Below are 17,508 nucleotides of genomic sequence, written 5' to 3'. Positions count from 1 at the left end.
AGTATTTCTGGAATGCTAATTCAGTCTTTAATCCTACTTCTCTTTATTTTAATGACCACATTTTTGTTTAATAAATTCATTTCAATTGAAAACAAATCCCCAAATAAAAAATATACAATCCAGGAAAATTTAGACTTTTATATGCCCAGAGAGGCTTATCTAAGCATTCGTTATGAACATTAAAATGAACATTTTAAGATTCTTTTAAAGAGAAAATTAACAATTTAGTAAGGCATTACTTTATGAAATCTCATATTTGCATAATGTTAAATTAATGCACACAGCTATATAGAATGTTTTATCATTACAAAAACCAAGTGGCTGTATAGAACTTTTGTTTGGGGTAGATATAATACTAAAACACTCTTGGAAACTTTCTGTTCCCTTGATTTATCTTCATTTTCTTGCCAACTTTGCTGTTTAATTGACTAGCTAAGCTTCATCTTTCAGGTCCTTAAGTGTATGTGTTCCTCAAGGTCTGATATTTGTTTCTTTTTCCTTCTCCCTTTACTTTAAGACTTTTGCTGATTCCTCAGGGATTTAGCTACTTCCTGACAAATGTTTGCTCCAGGCCTTTCTCCTGAGAGTTAGCTTCTATTTTAAGACTCTCAGGTTCAATTTATCCACAGCCAGTTTATATTCATTTGTATAAAGGCAACAAAGATGTCCATTAATGGGGTGGCCAAAATGCTGTCAGTACGGTAATCAATATAGGCAGCTGTGAAAGTTAATGACAATCACGTGAACTTCATATTGAGTAAGAGGAAAACTGAATATGACTGTAACACTATAGGAATAAGCAGACACAGATAATTGTTAGGTATGTAATGATGGTTATTTAAGTATAAAGTGGTTAAAACCTGTAATAAAGAGATAGTTTGACTGTTGTAATAATCAATAAATGAAATGAGGGAGAAAATCATCAATGTGTTAGAGAATCATCTTTGGATGGTGTTATGTTATGAATCGTGTCTTCCCAAAATTTATATGTTGAAGCTCTAATCTCCAATACCTCAGAATGTGAATGTATTTGGAGATAGAGCCTTTAAAGAGACAATTATGTTAAAATGAGGTCCTTAGGGTGTACCCAGATCCAATCTGACTACTGATTTTATAAGAAAGGACAAGATTTGGATACACAAAGAGCACGAGGGATGCACTAGAGAGAGCCCACGTGACAACATAGTGAGAAGGTGCCATCTGCCTACCATAGAGGAAGGACTAAGAAGAAGGCAAAGTTGCTAACTTCTTGATTTGGACTTCTGTCCTTCAGAGCTAGTGACATAAATGTCTGTTCTTTGTTATGGCACCTGGGAGACAGGTGACAAAATGAAAAGAGACGACCATAACACGTGATTGAATCCTTTGAATGGGACCCAGTAGTATGACTCACAGAAATGGGATAAGGGTTTGGAACAGTGCATTTCAAACTACTTTAAATAATGACTGTGGGTTATACTGGAGGTGTTAATTCTATCTTTTAAATAGTAATAAAAACTATTTATGTGTAAGAGATAGAGTATAGATACATACTTTGTCATTTTCCATCCTAAAATACTTTCCCTTGACTTTTTCTCATAGTCTCTCTCTTGCTCATATTTCTCTTATACCCTCTCTCTTCCCTCTCTACCATCATACTCCTCTCATTCTCCTCTAGGTCAGGTTTCTCAAGCTAGGAGTTCATAAAATTAACCTGCATTTTAAAATTAACTGGTAAGAATAATCACTTACTCTCCATCATCTTGAAATCAGCACATGATTGCATATCTATCCCTACACAATGCATATTTCAGGGCTGTGTGACAAGAAGTTGGATATAAGACCAATTCTGAGGATGGAGGAGAGGCATAACGTTTCACAATTCCATTTCATTTCATCTAACAGAGTTATCTAGTACCATGCAACCAACACCAGTGGGCCCAATTTAATCACTTTATCATTGGAATCTCATGTACATCGACAATTTATTTTTAGTTCCTTCTTCTTCATCCTCTTATACTCCTGAGATTTTATAATATCATCTTGTCTTTTCCCACGTCTCTGATTCTTCTGTGTCTCCTTTCTGCACTTCTCTTTCTTCCAGCTGTATTATGTAGGCATTGACCTCATTATACCATCTGATCCTTAGATCTGTGCTCCTCTTAATCTGCATCTCCCTTGGATCTTTTCTTGAGGATTTAAGCTATAATTTAGGTTGCTTGTCTCTCTTCCCTTCCCAATTTAGTTCTATTTCCCATCCTAACTTCTTTCCTGAACTTAAAATCCAAATCATTGCTGGACAGTTCCTGAATGTGCCATTAGCATTTGAGGGCACATATGGCTACGTTCCCTAGCTCAGAAAATGCCTCCACCATCTGTAAAGTCATCTCCATACCTTGGAGTCAGCCTGTGCACAAATAATGAACTAATTGAACCTATTGCCCTGAATTCATTCAGAATCAGTTACCAAAATTTTTCACATATTCATTTTACTATTATGATATATACTTCAGAACTCTATGCCTGATAGCTATTTTTAATATTCATTACTCACCATATTTATGGGGTCAACTGGTCCAATGCTGTTTACATAGACATCAGTTTCAATTACCGTAGGCCTCACTGCAAAATATCCATACAAAAAGAGTCAAAGATATAATTAGATGTTGTGTTAAATAAATATTAATTAAATAATTCTTAATAATTTTAATATTTTACCATTTCATTTTTAAAACATTTCTCATTATGACATGAAGAAACACAGCCTATTATATAAACACAATAACCTTTTCTGTTTAAAAATCAATTATGTAACTAAAAATTACCATTTTTGACTAAAAACATTGCAATGTACAGCCTAAAAATGCTTAAACTGTCTAAATTATCCATTAAAATTAAGAAAGTTAATGCAATTAAAAATTGCTAGATAATTTGCTCTGCAGTAGTCATAGAATTTTAGGATTTGATGGATTTTAGAGCCTAAATATGTTATATAATCTTACTTAGTGCAAATCAGTGGTGCGCCAGTAAATGCTAACAACCTTGCTCTTGGAGACGGAGAAAATAAAGCCTTGATTTGTAGCTTTTGCTGATTTCAGTGTTGTAAATACTCCCACAGTGACTGATTTAAAGATACCAATGTGAAGTCACTGAATGCAGAGTCGGACAATATATAATAAATGGCTATTGTGAGCCATTATAAGCCAGTTCCCGCACACACTAGAACTTGAAGCATGGCTATGATTAAAAGATGAAATGTATGTAAAGCATATACCTCCAGGTCTGATTCTTATGAGGGGCTTAATAAAATTTGTTCACATCTCATTCCTCCCTTGTTAACTATTCCTTTGGGTTGTTGATGGTTGATTCTAGTGAAAGGTGTATTTTTATCTAATACTCAATAGTATGTTGTGCAGCCATCACTATGGACTTCATCTGTTTTGCTTTGTACATAATTATTTGTGTTTTCTCAGTCTTCAAATGATAGATACAATATTTTTATATTCTATCAAAATGTGTAACACAGGTCAGCCTTTTAAATGTTCATCAAATGATATGATTAATATACACAGTAGTACATATTTGATTGTGGTTTGGGCTTTCAACCTTTTTCAGGTATTTTTGGCTTCCTATAATGAGATTACCATAACAATCACAATTTTGACTCAAGATTTTTTGTTTGCTATGAAAAACATTTTCACATAGTTTCTTTTATTCCCTACTTTCCCACCAAATAAGATAAGTTTGTTTATCCATTCAGCAAATAATTGTTGAGGAATGCATGTAGAAGGTTCCAAAAAAAAATTGTGAGAAGAAAATCTACCTTATGTATCGTGGAGATTTATATAGAGATAATGCATATAAGATGAAGCAGAAAAACCATCTTGTACATTGAAAGTTTCTCTACTAAAGTATGTTTCTAGTAATATTTACTCAATAATCCTTTCTAAACTATGTGATTTCCCTTTCTGACCTAGTGTTTACCACTCTTACAATTCAGACACTATGTTAGACCTGGCAGGACAAACCTTCTCCTCTTATGCATAGCTGAGTCTGCCTGTCTGATTCCCGATCCAGTCCCAAGGGATGGGACAAGGCGGTCTTGGTAACTTCTAGTCTGGCAAAGCCTCCAACTGGCAAGCTTCGATGAAAACTTGAGGCATTTTGAAAAATAGTGTCTATATTACTTTAAAACAATGTTTATTTTTAATCTTTGAAATTAAAAAACCCTACACATGGAAAAGCATACGACATTTATATAGTTTGTTTACCCTCCAGAAATTATTTTATTAAATGGCATACATATTTTCTTAGCTAGAAAAATAAATGAGATTTGTTAGAAATAGTTTTAGTATGCAAAACTCTGGACCTATATGATACATGAAAATGTAACTCCATCTACTAGCCAACTGCTAGGTTTCTTAAATAAAAACGGATTCTATGACTTACAGGTTTCACAATTTAACTTAAGCTGAGGACTTCTGAGATCAGTCCCTTTAATCATTTGCCATTTAGTTTGACTAGCTATGAATTGTAGCCAATAAATATCACATAATTAAGCTATTACTAGATTTACAGAGTGGCTTTTATGAAAGCCAATTAATAACAAGACAATAGGTTTATTAGTTTCATTAGCAAGTATATTTATTATCAGTTATAAGCAGTTAAGTGCAATATACCACTCTTATTTGATTAGATTTTTCTTCAGTTCATCTGATAAATCAACAAATACTGAGTGCCTGCTCTTTATTGCATGATTCTGGGGGCTGAACACTTGTCTACACCAAGAACTAAATGATTCCTGAGGTCATTTTTATTTGTAGGTCATAGTTCTCACATTTTACAGTATAGAAAGTTTTAGATATGAGTAACCTACCCTGGTTTCTTGATATTAACATTTCACTAGCTAATAATAAGACAAATATACATGTTACAAAAATATTAACTCTGGCATTAGGGCTTGAACCACATTGAGGTAATTCATGATGAACATAAATCAAGTTCTTCTGGGATAGGACAAAAGGAGGATAACATCAGTGAATCCAACGTAGAACTTTGCTATTTACAGATACAATATCCGATAAGTAATTCAGTATATATATATACTTGCAAACTATGAGTATTTTTAGTTACTTTGTATCTCATTTTATAACTTTGAGATGCTTGTATTTGAGTAGAATAAATCTGAAAGTAAGTTAAATTTTTCAGATTAATTCTGAAACTATAGCTAGTTCTTATATGCTTCAAAATATACAGTAAAGAGAAAAACAACAGAAATCTCTAATTGTTTCTTAATGATGACTTAGTACTACATTTATTAATTTGTACTATGAACAGTACTTATGGATGAAATCACTTAAATATAGTTTTCTTAGTAATTGAGTCAGTACATTCTGGGCTCCATGATTTTCTCAGTCCAAAGTTTGTTCAATTATAGGATTTCAGTGATATTTTAAAAAGGAAAACATCATACTTCAACCCAAAACTAAAAAAAAAAAAATTAAACTTAGAGTAATTTGCTATTCCAAACTCATTAAATGATGGTTAGAGAATGGGTACAGACTATGTTTAATTCATCAACACACAGAGAGATCAAAGATCTCTTTTTTGCGATAGTGTAACAATGACTAAGAAAACCATGTACTGCCACAGCAAATTACATTTTTGATAGACAGAGGGAAGAAATGTAAAGATGAATTATTTTTGCCAGGCTTCTTTCTGTGCTGTAATTTCTAACTACTTTGCTTTAAGTATCTCACTAGAATATAAGTAGATAAACTCCTAGTGGAAATAGAAATAGACATTCCAGGCAACTCAGTAATCCAGAAAATAGGATGTGGAAGGAAAAAGAAAAAAAAATCAGCTTCCAGGTAGCTAAGGCAAAACTGAAGACAGCCAGTTCTAGAGGTGGGTAATCGGTTATCAATTAGAAGCTATAAACTAAAATGAATTTAAAAAATATTTTCTTCATAATAGTTTTTATCTGTACCTCCTTGGATGCTCTGTTCCAATTAATCTAAGATATCTTTAGCATTTTATGTAGCCTTTTGGTCACTTTGGATATTAAAATTAATTTAGGTCAGTCAAAAACTTGAATCCTAGAAAATAAGTTTAATGGTCTTTTCCTATGGCCCCAGAATGGCATAAAAAAGAAATAGCCCCACTGATCTGGGTATGGCAGTTATAACATACAGACTTTGAAAGAACTATGAACGTCTTACTGCCCTAGAATAGACAGTAGAGGATCTCAACCAAAAGGTGTCATGTCTGAGTCCAGAGACTTCTTCCCAGGCCTTACTAACAACAAAGGAATGCCAACTAACACTGGCCATCCCCCTCCCCAGCTGACATAGGACAGACAGACACTTGGATACGTATGAATGTAAAGGGACATGTGGCTAAATAGAAGCGGAAGGCTGTGCTAATACTTCAGCCAGTAGGTACTAACACAGACAGCTAGAAAAGATTCTCACACCAATTCTGGGTAGAAAAGAATGCCTACAAAGATCACTTCAACAATTAAGTTATTTATTTGTTTATGTGTTCATTTGTTTGTTGTAAAATTTCTTTTTTATTGAAGTATAATTGATTTACAATATTATGTTAGTTTCAGGTGTGTAGCATAGTGATCCAGTTATTTTTTTCTGATTATATTCCATTATAGGCTATTATAAGACATCAAATATAATTCCCTATGGCATACAGCAACTCCTTGTTCTTATCTACTTTATGTACGCTAGTTTGTATCTGTTAATTGCAAACTCCTAATTTATCCCTCCCCACCCCTTCTTCTCTTTGGTAACTATAAGTTTTTTTTTTTTTAATTTTGTATATAGAGTCATTTGTATTACTTTTTACATTCTACATATAACCGATATCATACAGTATCTGTCTTGCTCTTTCTGACTTATGTCACTAAGTGTAATATTCTCTTCATTCATGTTAATGCAAATAGCAATGTTTTGTTCTTTTTTATGCCAGAGTAATAGTCCATTATATGTATTATCTGTTGATAGGCATTTGGGTGGTTTCCATGTCTTGGGTACTGTAAATAGTGCTATTATGAACATTGCGGCACATGTATCTTTTCAAATGAGAATTTTTGTTTTTTCCAGATATATGCCAGGGAGTTAAATTGCTGGATCATATGGTAGCTCAATTTTTAGTTTTTTAAGGAATCTTCATACTCTTTTCCATAATGGCTGCACCAGTTTATATTTCCAACAACAGTGTGGGAGGGTTCCCTTTTCTCCACACCCGCTTCAGCATTTATTATTTGTAGACTTTTTGATGACAGCCGTACTGACAACTGTAAGGTGATACCTCATTGTGGTTTTTATTTGCATTTCTCTAGCACTGTGAGCAACTTTTCATGTGCTTATTGGCCATCTACATAGGGCTTCTGCCCATTTTTTGATTGAATTGTTTTGGGTTTTTTTTTTTTTTTTTTGATATTGAGTTGTATGAGCTGTTTGTATATTTTGGATAGTAGCCTCTTGTTGCTTGTATCATTTGCAAATATTTTCTCCCATTCCATAGGTTGTCTTTTTATTTTGTTGGTAGTTTTCTTTGTTGTGCAAAAGCTTTTAAGTTTTATTAGGTCTCATTTATCTAGTTTTGCTTTTTTTTCTTTTGCCTTGGGAGACTGATCTAAGAAAATATTGCTATGACTTATGTCTGAGAATGTTTTGCCTATTTCTCTTCTAGGAGTTTTATGGTGCTATGTCTTATATTTAGGTCTTTAAATCATTTTGAGTTTATTTTTGTATATGGTGCAAGAGAGTGTTCTAATTTCACTGATTTACATGTAGCTGTCCAGCTTTCCCAACACCATTTGTTGAAGAAACTTGTCATTTATTATGTATACTCTGAAGTGAACAGATTAAATGCTACTCTGCATAGTGTATATTACTACTTACATTTAAATAGAAATTAACTAAATTAAATTAAAATATATTTGCTTAGTCATACTAACCAAGTGTTCAATAGCCAATAACCAATTTTAAGTATTCAATACTCATAAATACATGACTTATTAATATCTATATATAACATTATATATTGAATATATATATATATATAAATTTTTTGGAATGTCTTCTTAGGAGAATAAAAAACTGGTCTCATTCTGTAGTTAAACATCTGTTTAGGCAGCAACTTAGCAGCCTGCTGCTGGTCCTTTATCTGATAAGGGGAAAAGCAAGTTAAAGAGGAATGGTGGGATTTAAACAAAAAGCAGCAGTGGAGTATTTGCACATCGACTTTTTAGAATGTCTAGGATATTTTATTTTCTTGTGGGTATAATTTACACCAAAAGAACATAATTGAGCCAGAGGCATCTTACCAGTTTTTTGACCACCAACAGCACATATCTCCAGATTAGACTGTTAATGAAAGGAACTAAGGCAGGTGGAAAATATAGAGAAACATCCAGGTCTCCCATATCAAAGAAGAGAGCAGTATAAAATGCCTATGAACAACAACAACAACAAAATGTTCCTACCCTCCTACCTATAAAAGAGTCATCATTTATATATCTGTCTCTCAATGGACACCAAGGGCCAGCTGGTGTTAGCCCCAAAAGAAGTAAAAACTATCAAGACTCAAGTTTCAACTGCACCCAGTTAAATGGGCCCAGAAAGCATTTCTCATTTCCATTGCATGTTCTCATCACCAAGAACCCAGAAGAATCAAACAGATGTAATAAAAAAAGCAGATCATACCTCCTCCCTTCTTTACCCCAAATCCCTTTCTAGTGGCATTTGTCTACCATGTGTCCTGGGAGAGGGGTAGCTTTGATTCTGTTTGGATATTAAATTTTAGATTTTATCAAACTATTTAAATTATTGAAAGTGTTTGGAAATCTATAAACTCTACCTGAAAAGTTTCTTAAATAATAAAAAAGAAGTTTGGACATAAAGTAATTGAAGCTTTACTAGAATTGCAAAAGCTCTTGATGTTTTTCCCCATTAAGTTTGAAAGTCCTCAGTAGGTTGATTGAATCTGTTTTCATACCATCAATGAAGAGGAAAGATGCTAAGACAAGTTTTGGACAGAAGGAATGCTGACAAATCACCTCAACAATTGTCATTCATTATGTATGAGATGCACAGATAAAAGCTACTATGCCTGGTATAATTATCAAGGGACTTAGGACATATTGTATCTAATCTGTTAAACAAAGTGATGTAATAGATGTATGTAGCATTTGAAAGAACAAATCTTGATCTGAAATAATGCAGTTAAGATGCTAAATTCATGAAGAAGAGCAACTGTCAAAATACCTACCCATGAAATAAAAAAGATTTTACACACTGGGTTCTATTCAGAAAATATTCATTCAGTTAATATTAAGTGAACAGAGTTTATGTTTCAGGCATCGTATTAGCAACTAGGAGTAGAGTGATTTCTGCTTTCTGGGAACTAACATTAATTGAAGGAAAAGAGAGTGTCAAGTAATAATAGTAAAATATGATGAGTGAAATGGAAGTATATGGATTTATACTTCTTCATGTGATAAGTAACTGGTATCAAATTAACCATCTCAATAAAAACAACTATAAGTTTATTTAAATAAAACTATAAATTAATTTAATGTAAAAATGGAGACCATTGAAGGAATCACATTGCAGCTAAGACAGTCAGGATTTGATGCAACAATTTCCTGGGAAAAATAAAAATGGCAGTGATGTGAGTTCTACACTATTCTTTGGCCACTTCTTCCCCTTGGTGCATTTGTTGTTTCACTGCACAGAAATAGTGTCTAAACAAAGCAAAGTGGCTTAGAGCTTGTACCTTTCTCATTGGACTGAAGGGACAAAAATTGGAGTGAATGTCTATCAAGACAACTAGGACTTCCCTGGGACAAAGGAAAACACAGGAAATTAAACCAGACACTCTACAGGCAGCTTGCCCTTAAGGCATTTACTAATTCTTAAATTGTGTATTTACATCGTGCAATACTGAGAAAACAAATATAAATCAGCTACTGAACTCTAAAGTAATATGTGAGGATTTCAGCTATTTCAGGGATGTCTGGGGCCAGCAGGGAGGGGAATTCCTGGTTCAAATCTTAGGTTATCAGTTGAGACATTTCAAATGGCTATGCCCCAGGAGAAAGGAAAGTTTTACGAAAGGAAATACACCAATTTTGGCCAAATGAAGTTTGTATTCCTTAACTCATCCTGACTCCTCAAACAAAATTAAATCCTCTCTGGAGGAAAATAACATCGTCTGGAATCTCCATTATTTTTAATATGTTCAATAAAAAATTAAGTCAATTCCATGAAACAGAAGCAAATCACCTTTAACCAAGAGATAAAATGAAAAATAAAAAGTTTTGAAAGTCACACATGTGATCAAGATATTGTGGTTATCAAAGACTTTAAAATAACTGTGATTAATACATATGAGAAAATAGATGAAAAGACAGCAAATTTGATAAAATACCTGAAATTTCTCTAAAAATCAGATATAAACACTACAAGTGAGAATTATTAAATCAGAAAAAGTCAATAATAAAGAACAGACTGAAACACAAAGTAGGAAATAATGAAAATAAAATAAAAGTGTTTGAGGCAATGGAGATCGAGAAAATGTCAAACATATCTGCAATGGAGTCACAAAGAAATTGAGAGATTCAAGAAGCCCTGTGAATCCTCATCAAACGTACATCAAAAACAAAACACAAAAGTCTAGGGATATTATATAAAACTGCAGAAAACTAAAGACAAAAAAAAAAAAAAAAAACTAAAAATAGCCAGAGATAAAAGATATTTTACCTTTAGAAGAGCAACGTTAATGTTTAAAAGTGATTTTCAACAGAAATAATAGAAGCAAGAAGATGGTATGATGCTTATTTATAGTTTAGAAAGGCAGTAACAGCCATCTTGGGTTTCTGTATCCATTGAAAATATCATTCAAAAATGAGGGCAGCACGAAGAATATTTTCATTTAAGGACTGGAATAACTTACTGCCAGGAGACTTTCACCAAAAGAAAACTCCAGGACATATGTTTCTAAATGGAAACACAACATTGAAAAAAGGAAAGAATATCAGATAGGGTAATTTTTTGGTAAAAGTGAATTGTTGAGTATTCTAAAATCATAATAATAGTGTCTTTTGGAATTTCAAAATATATAATGAAAATATGTGACTATAATTGCAAAAAAGATGACTAGAGTTTATGTAGTAAATGGCTTATAAGGTCCTCAAATTGGAATAAATTTATTCCTGTATGATTAAATCTAATAAAGAATGCATATTTTAATCACTAAAAGTGATAAATGATTATATATATATGTATAAGATAATGTAAAGAGCAAATGAAATCATAACTAATTGATGAATCCAAAAGAGGGAAAGAATAGAGGAAAAATAAAATTTGTATAAAATGGATTAAGCAGATTAGAGAAACGGAAAACAAATATAAAAGCAATAGATTTAAAATATATATACAATAACTATCTAAAGTATGTCTGTACTAACCACTCCACTGAAAGTAAAAAGACTGTCAGACTTAATTATATGAAACAGAAACCAAATATGAAACTTCTCTTCAACAGAAAGGTATAACAGTCCTATATTTGTATGTACCTGAAACAGTCTCAATTTGTACAAACCAAAAACTGACTGGACTTTTAAAAAATAGACAAATTGATAGTCATAAGATTTTTAACATAGCTCTTTCAACAAATATGTAGATTATTTAAGTTCCAAGAATAATACACTTGATTGTCTTTGAAGGATAACTGATCTACAAGACTATGTTAGTTCTTGTTACAGCACATAGTAATTTGATATTTCTATATATTTCAAAATGATCACTATGATAAGTCTAGTTACAATATGTCACCATGCAAAGATATTACATAGTTATTGACTGTATTCCCTACCCTGTACATTTCCTACCCTGATGTTTATTTTGCAACTGAAGTTTGTACCTCTTAATCTTCCTCACCTGTTTCTTTCCTCTTTCTACTTCCCTCCCATCTGGCAACTGCCTGTTTGTCCTCTGTATCTACAACTCTGTGTCTGTTTTGTTATGCTTGTTCATTTGTTTTGTTGTTTAGATTTTATACATAAGTGAAATCATACAGTACTTTCTTTCTCTGTCTTATTTCACTTAGCACAATACCCTGTAAGTCCATCCATGTTTTCGCAAATGGCAAGATTACATTCTTTTTTATGGCTGTATTTCTCTATATATCTACATCACATCTTCTTTATCCATTCAACTATTGATGAACACTTGGGTTGTTTCTCTAGCTTAGCTATTGTAAATAAATGCTGCAATGAACACAGAAGCATATACCTTTTCAAATTAGTGTTTTTGTTTTTTCTGGATAAAATACCCAGGACAGGGCTGCTGGATCATTGGTAGTTTGATTTTTAATTTTTTGAGTAATCTCCATACTGTTTTCCATAATGGCCACATCAATTTACATTACCATCAACAGTGCACGAGTGTTCCCTTTTCTACACGTTCTCATTAACACTTGTTATTTTGTTGCCTTTTGATAATAGCCATTATTAACAGGTGTGGGGTGATATTGCATTGTGGTTTTGATTTGCATTTCCCTGATGATTAGTGATATCGAGTACCTTTTCATGTTCCTGTTGATCTTCTATAGGACTTTTTTGGAAAATGGCTATTCAGATCCTGTGCCCATTTTTTAATCAGTTGTTTGCTTTTCTGATGTTGAGTTGTATAAGTTCTTTGTATATTTTGGATATTAAGCCCTTATCAGATATATCACTTTCAAATACTTCAAAACAAGTAGAACAAACAAATTAATGCAAAAGGGATTGGATTTGTGATTACCAGAAGTGAAGGTGTTGGGGAGAAGGGAATTGGATGAAGGCAGCTGGAAGGTACAAACTCCCAATTATAAGATAAAAAAGTATTGATATTACAAAACTCAACATAATAAATGTAATTAACACTGCTGGATATTATATATGAAAGTCATTAAGATAGTAAATTCTAAGAGTTCTCATCATAAGAAAATAACTTTTTTTTGCATTTCTTCAATATTGTATCTATCTGAGCTGATGGATATTCACTAAACTTATTGAGATAATCAGTTCATGATGTAGTGAATCAAATCATCCTGCTATACACTTGCTCTGTGTGTCAATTATATCTCAATAAAACTGGAAGAAAAAATATTAATACATTAACATGAATTAAATTCCACACTTTACTCAGAAAAAAATAGTGTATATATATTTTTAATCCTAAGAGGGTACTTTGAAGACTTCTTTGCAAATAAACTTGAAAACCTAGATAAAAATGATCTTTTTTCCTATGGAAATACAGATTACCAAAATTCACCCTGTTAGAACAGAAAGCACTAACAAACCAATTTCCATAAGAAAAGAAAGTGATTAACTATTTCCAAAAAGCATGAGACCTGTATGAATTTCTAATGGAATTCTACCAAACTTTCGAAAGTCAGCTGATGCTAACACCTGGATAAAGTGCTAGGCCTCTGAGAATGAAGGAAAACTCCCTTTCATGAAACAAATATAAAGAAGAATAGCTTAAAAAGATAAAGACAGGACTCAAAACTAAAATGGAAGACAGATATTTATAAATACCAATGCAAAATACTAAATAATATATTAGCAAGTAGAATCCAACGCCTCATTAAGTATATAATAGATCATGTCAAGAGGGCTTTAGTCCAGGATGCAAATTGTTTCAATTAATATTATATACCACATTAATAGATTTAAGGAGGATAAAACTCATAATTACTTCCAGAAATGTTGAAAAAGCCTTTGATAAATTTCAGCACTAAATCCTAAGTTAAAAACAAAATCACGCAAATTGATGGATAATTTCTTAATGTGAATATGCATATGAAGAAACACTAGAGTCATTTCCATAAGAACTTGAACAAGGCAAAGTTACCCATTATCTTCACTATTATTCATTATTATCATAGACATACTAGATACTATGATCCAATGCTTTTAGACTAGAGACATCAATTAGTTGCATATGAATTGGTAAAGAAAAAATAAAATACATTTTTGTGTGTGGTATGATAGCGTATTCTGTAAACAATGCTTAAACTAATATAAAATCAGTAAAGTAACAGGAAGATAGTAAGATATAAAATGAGCATTCATAAATCAGTAGTATCCATATATGAAAACAATAATCAGAGAACTTGATGGTTAAGAAAACACAATTTACAGCAGAAAAAAATAAATACTTAGGATTCAGTTTAAAAACTGTAAAAAAATAAATCTTTGAGTAAGTCTTTAAGATATTCCTGAGAGACACAAAATAAACATGAAGAATTGGAAAGACAACCCATGTTCCCATGTTGGATGACTCAATGTTATACAGACGTTAGTTTTCCCAAAGTTAATTTACAAATTTTACACAATACAAATAAAAATACCAACAAGTCTTTTTTAGTGGTAATTAAATTTGTTGATAATAAAGCTCATCATGTTTTTTTAAATTTTTAAATTTATTTTTAACTTTTTCATTTTTCATTGTCTTTTTCTTTTTTTTCTTCTTTGTCTCTCTCTCTCTTTTTTTTTAAGACATACAATAGCCAGAAAAACTGAAAAGGGAAAACAAAACAAAATGAAAATATGAGGTTGGACTAGTTTTATAATGCATTAATACTAAATGTTTTAGTTTCAATATACTGTTGAATCTCTACTATTAATATAGTGTGGTGGCAAGATAAGCGAATGGAATAGAAAGGTCATAAATAACCAAAGTATATAAGGAAATGTAATGTATGATAAAGTCAACATCTAAAATAATGGAAGCAAAGATTGACTTTTTAATAAATCATGCTGAGTCAACAGAAAAGCCATTTGAAAAAGATAAAAATTAGACTCATACTTTATACCATATGTAGGAAGAAAGTTTCAGTGCATTAGGGAATTAAATATACAAAATAAAACCATACAAATACTAAAAGTAAGTGTGAATGAATTCTACTCAAAGTGGAATATAACCAGTAACACTCGAACCAATGTTCAAAAAATGGGTAACATAATCACACTGAATGGGGAAAGGGAAGAAAAAAACCTAACCTGAGTAACTTTAGGAAATAGTATTTTGCTTACTATTCTAAAGATAAAGACAAAAATAATTGTACATGAATACTTTATTCCAGTTAATTTTTCATAGATAATGTGTTAAAATTGAGAACTACTTTATGTATTTACTGGAATTTAACAAATAAGAAAATATACTATGGGTAAATGAGCCAGGTGTCTCACTGGTGGAAAAAGAAGTTACAAATAAGGAAAAGGGAAAGTTAGAATGAACCCCATTGTCTTTGGATTGGAATCAGGGCTACTGGTATATAAATATGGACTTGTGATTTATAATACATGTACAAAAGGATAGACACAGAAATATAGGTGCCAGTATAGGTAGAACATATATTTTCTCCTTCTGCCCACTGAGAGGGTCAAGAAGCAATGACACCCAATATTAATGAACACACCTAGTGCCCAGAGCTTGATTTCTGAATACAAATCTACAAAAAAAGAGGAACCAGGGTTCCTTGGGGAAATGGTGAATTCCATTGCTGGATCAAGATGAGCCTGAAATATCTTTCATGCTGGAAATTTAGGACACACTCAGAAAATGATGAAAACATGTGAAGGGACAGAGAAGTCAAATCATAGGATGTACCAGTGGCCAAATTTATTCTGAGCAATAAAATAAATAATGATAGTAAAGGATTGTAAACTATAAAATAAAACATGTATCTAGAGGTCTACGCAAAATAGACAAAGTGAATAGATAAATACTTGGACAAGTCATAGCTCCTCCTGATAGTAGTATTACAGTTAATTTATGTAGAGGGAATGATGACAATATTGAGTTACCATGTGGCAAACAGCACACAGTAATACTCTTTCAGGTAAGAATCATTGATGGAGACTAGTTGAATGGGCAAAAGTGTGCTGAGAAATACTTGCATAGCTTCTACCAGGACAGTATCTCCTCATTGCCTATTTATTAATCAAAAAAGGAAAGATAATAACTTCACAGTGGACAAACCTGGAAGAAAATCACACTAAACCAAAGTTAACATCACCAGCAATAAAATATATAAACATCACATACCTCCTCATACATTACACTGAAAGCACAAAGTGTCACTTTTGTGGTATTCTTGGTAAATGTATGTGAATGCAGCCCAGTAAGGAAAATATGAAACAAACTAAGGGTTGTTCCACCGGACAGTGCATTTTAAAAGTACCATATTCAATAAACAAACAGATAAAGCTGAGAACTACACCAAATTGGAGGAGAGTATGGAGACATGAGGACAAAATGCAATGCGTGATCTTGGTTAGAGTTCTTAACCAGAAGAAAAGGACATTAGTGATGTATCTGCCATAATTTGAATAAGGTCTATATATTAGTTAATAGTATTGTATCAATATTAATGTATTGATTTACCTAACAGTTCTATTATTATGTAAAATGTCAACATTATGGTTGAAAGTTTTATGAAAATTCCATGTATAGACATAATTTTACTAAATCTAAATTTTATTTTGAAATTAAATAATTAAGCAGTATAGGAAAATGATATTAAATGCAAGAAAAATAGATTAACATAATGAATGAAATAGTGTAAAATAATAAAATTTAGGAAAACTTTCAATAAAAAATTTGACAAAGTCAAAATTTGATTTTATGACAAACTAAGAAAAATGTTAAAGTCCTTTAAGTTTTATTCATAAATGAAAGAATAGATTACTAATAGCAGGAATGGCAAAGGGGAAAAAACCCTCAGATCCTAAGGGTGATTAAAAAAATCACAAAAGGTACTATGAAATAATTTAGCACTAATAAATTTGAAAATTTCAATTCTTTCATAATAACCCAAAACTGACTATTAAAGTAATTGTAATGTTAAAAAAATTTTCCCCAAACGCAAACTCTAGGCCAAAGTGACTTCACCAAATAATTCTTCCAAATATTTAAGGAAGAAATAGTATCCATTTTAGATAACACTTTCAGAGATGAGAAGAAAGGGAAAACATAATTCATTTGTATATGCTAGCATTATCTTGATTCCAAAACTGAAAAAGACATTACAGAAAGTTAAGTAACTGGCTAATGCCCATTACAAATATAGATGTAAAATTCCAAAACAAAATATTATCAAATTAAATCTAGTGATACTTTAAAAATATTACCATGTCACAACCAAGTTACATTTAGTACAGAAATGCAAACTTGGTTTAAGTTTTAAAAAATCAGTCAAAGTTAGTTATAGAACAAACAATAAGTAGACTAAAGGGCAAGATATAATCAATATAATTGTTTCAATAGATGCACAGAAATCATCTGAAACATTGGGGAGCTAAAAAGAACCCTAGCAAAATAAGAAGAGAAAGAAACTACAAAGAGAATCTTAAAAAAAAAAAAGAGAGAGAGAGAATGCCTACAACAAACATCATAATTAACAGTGAAATATAGATTGCTTTCCCCAGTATCAGAAACAAACCAGGACTATCAACAT

The 17,508-nt window shown here is 31.8% G+C and overlaps 1 protein-coding gene across 1 annotated transcript in view; it reads right to left on the bottom strand.

Moving 5' to 3' along the window:
- Window positions 1-17,508, bottom strand: part of GABRG1 (gamma-aminobutyric acid type A receptor subunit gamma1) — a 65,653-nt gene that overhangs the window by 31,841 nt on the left and 16,304 nt on the right. Inside the window, exon 3 of the mRNA XM_010962606.3 lies at window positions 2,534-2,601. Within this exon, the coding sequence (XP_010960908.1) occupies window positions 2,534-2,601 (68 nt within the window). The remainder of the gene's footprint in view (window positions 1-2,533; window positions 2,602-17,508) is intronic.

Source organism: Camelus bactrianus, chromosome 2, assembly GCF_048773025.1.
Source record: "Camelus bactrianus isolate YW-2024 breed Bactrian camel chromosome 2, ASM4877302v1, whole genome shotgun sequence".
Taxonomy (NCBI): domain Eukaryota; kingdom Metazoa; phylum Chordata; class Mammalia; order Artiodactyla; family Camelidae; genus Camelus; species Camelus bactrianus.
The sequence above is the reverse complement of the archived record's forward strand: the minus strand, read 5'-3'. Positions and strand labels throughout refer to the sequence as shown.